We start from the raw sequence: 6,625 nt of genomic DNA, 5'->3' as shown, positions 1-6,625 counted from the left end.
CCTCGCCTGGAGGTCACGCTGCCTCTTCCACCTCCTCCTTCTGCCCACAGCAGGGCAAGGCCAGGGCCATGGTGGCCCCCCTGCGCATGGCACCCGCTGCCCCCCGCCCCCCCGCCTTCTCCCTGTTCTCCGGAGACGAAGAAGAGTTCCTGGACGCCATGTGACACCGCAGGGGCCACTCCCTTCGCCCCATGGAGGCCCCGCTGAGCCAGAGCTCCCACAAAAAGAGGAGCCCAACCCAGACAGGCACCCCATGACAAGGACCCTGTTGAGCACCTGAGGGGGGGCCTGGAGTTGTCCCTCCCCTTCGTGTGGCAAAACTGGAGCCTCTGCAGCAATGCCTGGATCTCTGTCTGCTTGGGGGACGAGTATGGCTGGAAGCCCCTCCCCAGTTTCTGGAGAACCCCTTCAATAAACTTTTGTCTTTGTTGCAACAAACCTTGAGCTGTGCCCTTCTGTCCCCCCCCCCCCCCGCAAGAGCAGGGCACTCCCCTCCCCCAGCTGTGGGGAAGACAGAAGAGGGAACCTGCTGAGAAGCCCCGGAGGAGGAAGCAGCGCAGGAGGCGGGGGCTGCAGCCGCTCCCTGGGCCTCTTCCGCCTTGGCTGCACCCCCAGGCTGCATCGTTTGGGGGAGGGAGTTCTGCCAGGGACTAGTAGAAGGAAGCGGGGGGGGGGCTCAACACTCCCAGGCAGTTCAGGGGCCAGGAAAGGGGCGTCTCTCCCCCCACCCAGAAAAAATGAAGTGGGGCAGACCCCCCAGTTGAAGGAGATAGTCCACTGCTCTGAAGCAGGACACCCCACATTGGAGGGGCCCTTAGGACCAGGGGAAGGTGGGGGGAACCCACCCCCCGACAGTTGGCAGGGCTCAGCTTCCCCTCTCCTGGCCTGCTCCAAACTGCAGCCTCCCAAAGCAGCTCCAAAAACCTGCTTTGCTCAGCCCCCCCCCACCCGTTGCCCTGGGCACAAACCCTGGGGCACTCAGTCCCCCCCCCCAAGTGCATTCAGCTCCACTGAAACAAAATGCTTTAATATGAAAATAGACATCTGTAGAAAAATATTGCCCAAGACGGATCCTGCAAGGACCCAAGGGGGTCCCCTGCCCCCCCCCAACTTCCCTGGGAGCCATCAGATCTCACCCAGGTCTTCGTAGATGGAGGCCGGCCGGCTCTCGTCCACCGACTGCTCCTCCCGACTGCTCCCCCCTGAGCGACAGGGGCTGGCCAGGGGCGGCTTCACCACCTTGCTGTAAAGGGGCTCCTCCCCCCCGCGGCCACTGTTGTTGTTGTTGCTGTTGCCGGGGGCCGGCCTGGGGGCTCCAGGCTGGGGGGGCTTCTTGTGGGTGCGGGGGGGCTTGGGGGCAGGGCAGGGCTTGGGGGGCTTGGAGAGGCCTTGCTTTGGGGGGAAGGCCGGCACTGAATATTCCCCCGTCCCCGGCAGGCAGGGCAGCTCGTAGCCAGCCGGGCTCTCCATGCCCTGCGTCCGCCAGGCCTCGCAGGGGAGGCGGGCCTCGTCGTAGATGGCAGTGGGTGTGGGCACCGGCCACTGGGCCCGCCCCTCCGGCTCGTCGTAGATGTGCACCTTGCCGCTGTGCTTGTCCTGCCCGCCACCAGGGCCCACCTCCTCATACAGCAGTTTGCTCTGGGGAGGGCAACGCTCCTTGCCCCCCTCGCGCCGGCTGTCCACGGGTTCCGCATAGAGGGCGTCCGGCCGGGGGCGAGGGGCCCTGAGCGCGTCCAGAGGCTCGGAGTAGACGTTGCCCGCGTCCTCGGGGGGCAGTGGGTGACCTGGCACCTCAGGGAGTGGGGAGCGGGGGGGAGTGCTGGGCCACTTGGCCAGAGGGTCCCGCAGGCCCAGCCCCTTGGCGGGGGCCACCACCTCCTCTTCCTCCGCAGCAGTGGCAGCGCTGAGCTTGGCAGCCAGGGCCGGGCGCAGGCCGGGTCTCTCGGGGGCCAGAGCGGGCGCCAGGCTCTCCCCCTCCAGGCTGAGCGAGCCGGCCAGGGCGCCCGGGAGCTGGCCCACCTCGGCGTCCAGGGAGCAGGTGCTGTGACGATGCTCAACCACCTGTGCCTTCTGCGCCTGAATGGCCGCCTCCACCACGTGGAAGATCTCGTTGCCCTGCTTGGTCTCAAAGGTGAAGTTGCCTGGCCCAGACTCACAGCGCCGGCCGGCTTCAAAGGAGAACATCACCTGCGGGGCAGAGAGCGGGCACAGTCAGGGGCCGCAAAGGAGCCCCGGGGCCAAGAGGCACCCTTTGAGGGGCACAGGAACCTCCCCCGCCCCTGCTCTGCCCGCTCTGCGCACAAGCCCCGCCAGCCAGAATCCCACAGGGCCAGCAAGAGCTTCTGAGCTGGCCGTAAAGCTCTTGGGCAGCACAGAAGGCCGGGGACTGCTCCCCACTGCCCCACCCTGTGCCAGCTGGGCACCTCCTCAACCACTGAGGGAGCCCAGCCCCCATCACCAGCTCTCCCAGGGCAGCTCTTTGACAGACAGGGAGCAAGAGCAGCTCCTCCTGTTCACAGAGTTGCAACCCCCCTGCAATGCAGGAATCTCAACTCCTTGGGCTTCCATGGTCCTGCCCCCAGTAATGCAGCCTCCCCCCCCCCGCCTACCTGCCTCTCCCTCCCACATGCACCCCTCCTCCTGGACCCACCTTGTCCCGGCCATATCTGCGGAGCAGGCGGTAGGGCCAGGTGAAGAGGGGCTGGTTGGAGTGGGGGTCCCCAAGGATGAGGCCCTCGCCGGACGCCTTGAGCACGTAGACCCCCTGCAGCTTGCAGCGCTCAGCAGCCTCCGTCTTCTGCACCGTCACCCAGAACTCGCTGACTGTGGCCAAGGGGGAGAGTCAGAGCAGGCGACCCCCAGGGACCCTGGGGGGGGGGCAGGCACCCGCCCAGCAGCTGTCACCCAGAATCAGCAGCCCTGGCAGCCAGAATCCTCCCAGCCTAAGCTGCATTTTCCAAAGCGGGGGACTCCCAGCATGCAATTCTGTCCTGCAGCAGCCGTGACTTCCTATGGAACTCCCTCTGCCCCACCACCCAAACTGGGGGGGGGGGGATGGGCTGAAAGTCTGACGGGGACAGGGTGGAGCCAGCTCTGCTCCTGAGCGCCTCCTACCTTCCTCTCGGGAGTAATAAATGGCGTTCATGGCCATCTCCAGGGGTCGCCCCCCAGCACAGTCGGCTGCAGGCTGTGCTGCTTTGCCAGGGTTGCCCTGCCGGGAGAGAAGAACGTCAGCAGACACCCCCATCCCTTCCCAGGAATGGCAGCTCCTCTGCTGCAGGGGGCATCCAGGGCATCCCTGGCATGCACAGCACCCCTGCCGCCCCTGAGCACGGCCGGGGGGGCAAGGAGTGAAGTGGGGGCTCTTCCCACCAGCCAAGACTGACCAGCCCTCCACCGTCCCTGGAACATCGGGAGCTGCCTTATGCAGAGCCAGCACAGTATTGTCTACACTGGCTGGCAGCAGCAGCAGCTGAGCAGGGTTTCGGGCAAGGGCCTCTCCCTGCAAGGCGCTGAGACCCCCCCCAACCGCCACCCCAGGGTGGGCTCACCAGAAAGGCTGCCTCGCAGAGCCTGGCCATCCAGTCGGCCGCCTCGTGGGGCTCAGCGGCAAAGAGGTAGCTGCGCTCGCTGGTCTCCAGGCGGAAGGCAGAAAGGCCCTCCTTGGGGCTGCCGTCTGGGGCGGGCGCCACGCTCACGCAGTCCGCCAGGCGCACAATCTTCTTGTCCAGGCGCCTGGTGCCCACTCGCTCCGCCGGCACGGGACCCTCCTTGCCGTCGAAGAACTCCAGGCGCGCCACACCATGCGGGCTGGCCGGGTAGAGCACAAACCAGCTCTTCTTCCATCGCTGCAACGAGAGGCAGAGAGGAAATGGGGGCAGAGGAGCCGCAGGACACACAGTCGGTGCACTTGGAGCCTGCCTTTCTGCAAGCAGGGAATTTGCATATAACCAGGGAAGGGTCTGCCCTCCCCTCGCTGCCTTCAGCTGCCATATGAGAGGCCCAACAGGAGCCTCCAAGTCAGGGTTCAAGGAGAGTGGTCAATCCGGCCTGGTCCAGTTCTGCTCCCTGCAGCGGCCACGACGCCAGGTACCCCTATTAGCACCCCGGGGCGCTGGGGGGGCGCGCTCGTCTGGCGCACGTTTGTGGAAAGGGCCGGGAAGCCCTGAGGAGAGAGCAGAGCCCGTCGCCGGGACCGGACCCAGAGTTGGAAGCTGGACGGGCGGCCCCGGAGGGCGAGACAAGGCGCCCGAGCGGCAGGAATGAACGCTGCCGCCGCCGCCGCCTCCTCCGCGCGCGGCTCCTCTGGCTTCGACGGGGCGTCGGAAGAAGGGAGAGCACGGGAGGTGCCCCAAGCAGCCCAGGAGCGGGTCCCGGATGGGCCTCGGGCAGGGAGGTGGTCGCGGCGTTTCGTCGAGGCAGAGCAGCCCACGGGGCCCCCATCCCGAAGGGGCGGCGCGGACGGGGCGGGGCCGCGCTTCCGGGTCCAGGAGAGTCGCCCCTCGGCCGGCCGCGCTTTCGCCCCGCGCAGAGACCGCGCTGCGGCAGCGCCCCATCCCGGAAGCGCCGGCGGGCGGGCGGGTGGCGCTCGGAGCAGCCCCGCCGAGGGGCCCCGGCCGCGGCAGGACGCCCTTACCTTGGCGCCGATGCGCAGCCCCGACGGCTGCTGGAGCAGGAGCGGCCCGGCCTTGACCGGCGGGTCCATCCGGAAGAGTCGCCGCGGGCAGCCCAGCCGCTCCGGATCTGTCAGCGCCGCCGCCGCCGCCTCTCGGCGCGGGGAGGGGCTTCGCCGACGGAGCGGAAGCCGCCGGGCGGGGAGGGGCGGCTCCGCCCCCGGGCCAGGGATGGGGCGCTCGCCTGGCTCTGCCCGGCCGCCAAGGGGCGGGCCGGAGGGGCAGGCGGCCGCGCTCGGGGCCGCCCTCTGGCCGGAAGCAGCCTCGAAGGACGGCCGGCCCGGGGGCCCTTTCTCTGCTCGGGGGCCTCATCCCGCCGGACGACGTGGCCACCGCCAAGGGAACGGTTTCGTGATCCAAAGTTTGCCTCTGCATTTGGGACGTTACGAGACCAGAAACATCAAAACTTCGACGGGACAAAAAAAAGGTTGAGAAAATACTCCGCTTTCTGGAGCGGACATTCGGGCGAGAGGCCACCTTAGAGGAAAAAATAATCCCCAACCGACGCAAAAAAAGAAGAAAGAAGCGCGTTTGTATTTGGAAGCGTGGGGGCAAGTCCCCCGGCGGGGGGGGGGGGAGTTGGCTGCGACGTCAGAAACGTTGTCTAAACTTTTGCTTCGTGACTCCGGAGCTCGTAGGTCTCGGGTGGGAGCGCGTGTCCGTGGGCGGGAGGATCCCCGCGCTGCAGGTCTGTCCTGGACCCCCGAAGAGCTTCTCGGCCGCAATGCGGAGTCGGCCCGGGCGGGGAAGCCGCAAGAGAGGAGTGGGGTCTGTCGCACTCTGGACTCGCTGACGGGTTTCCCAGGATGGGCATCTGTCTGGCAACGGGGGGGGGGGGTAGCCAGGAGGCTGGACGAGCGGGGTCCCCTTTGGGGTGATCTAGTAGTAGTCACAGGGCTCTTGTTCCCTTTCCATCATGGATGCTTTAGTTGAGATTCCTGCGTTCTGGGGGGTTGGACTAGATGACCCTGGGGTCCCTTCCCACTCTACATTTCTGTGATGCCTTCCTGCCCCACCTTTCCCCCTAGAGACCACGCAGGAGGACACAAATGCCGCCGGGGAATGACCTGCGCTTGACCACTGGACCCTCCCAGCACAGACAACGGCCTGACCTGGGCCCTCAAGAAGGACTGGCATCCAGCTTCGGATCCCAGCAGGGCGGGGCAAAGCCTCTCCTGCCCTTGGAGCCCAGAGGAGGCGGGCAGAGCTCCTGCGGCAGCGGCATGGCTGAAGGGGGCTGGCATGGGAACCCCATGGCCTCTCAGCTGAGAGGCATCTGGAGTACGGAATTGTTATTTTATTTTGTTTGTTTGTTTGTATATCACACTTCATCCCTAGATTTTGGGGCAATCACAACATAAAATAAAAGAGAAAAACACAAAATACGCAATAAAAACAAGAACAAAAACAAACCAACCAATAACCCCGCCCCCACAACATTTAAAAGAGTGTCATTGAAGGCGTGCTTGAAGGGGAACAGAGAAGGGCCTCAGAAGATGATCTCAGGGTCCACGCACGTTCATACTGAAGGAGGTGGTTCTTGAGGTATTGCCATCCTGAGCTGTTCAAGGCTTTAATAGGTCAAAACCAGTGCTTTGAATTGGGCCCAGAAACTCATTGGCAGCCAGTGCAGTTGCACCAGGATCAGTGTCATATTCTCCAGCCCTCTTGCCCTGGAGAGCAACCTGGCTTCTGAATTCTGCACCAGCTTAAGTTTCCAAACAGTCTCCAGAGGCAGCCCCACGTACAATGCCTTGCAGTAATCTAACTTAGAGATGAGGAGAGCATAGACAATGGAAGTTAGGCTGTCCCTGTCCAGATAAGGATGCAGCTGGGTCACCAGCCAAAGCCGATGGAGGGTTTTCCCAGTTTCCACGTCACTCAGGTCAACTGAGCCTCAAGAAGTACAGTAACCACAAGCGACGTTCCTGCTCCTACAGAGTCCTCTGAAA

General features: G+C 64.8%; 1 protein-coding gene across 1 annotated transcript; it reads right to left on the bottom strand.

The window, feature by feature from the left end:
- Positions 1-1,011: 1,011 nt before the first annotated feature.
- On the bottom strand, positions 1,012-4,788 carry DOK1 (docking protein 1). Its single transcript, XM_083572138.1, has 5 exons — positions 4,637-4,788; positions 3,552-3,848; positions 3,115-3,211; positions 2,651-2,823; positions 1,012-2,187 (listed from the first exon to the last, which is right to left on the bottom strand). The coding sequence occupies exons 1-5, from the start codon at positions 4,703-4,705 to the stop codon at positions 1,126-1,128; spliced, it is 1,698 nt and encodes a 565-aa protein (XP_083428264.1). The 5' UTR covers positions 4,706-4,788; the 3' UTR covers positions 1,012-1,125.
- Between the last annotated feature and the right edge of the window lie 1,837 nt (positions 4,789-6,625).

Source organism: Podarcis filfolensis (assembly GCF_964270895.1).
Source record: "Podarcis filfolensis genome assembly, chromosome: 9".
In the NCBI taxonomy this organism is placed as follows: domain Eukaryota; kingdom Metazoa; phylum Chordata; class Lepidosauria; order Squamata; family Lacertidae; genus Podarcis; species Podarcis filfolensis.
Note: the sequence above shows the minus strand (reverse complement) of the source record. Positions and strands in the feature narration are given on the sequence as shown.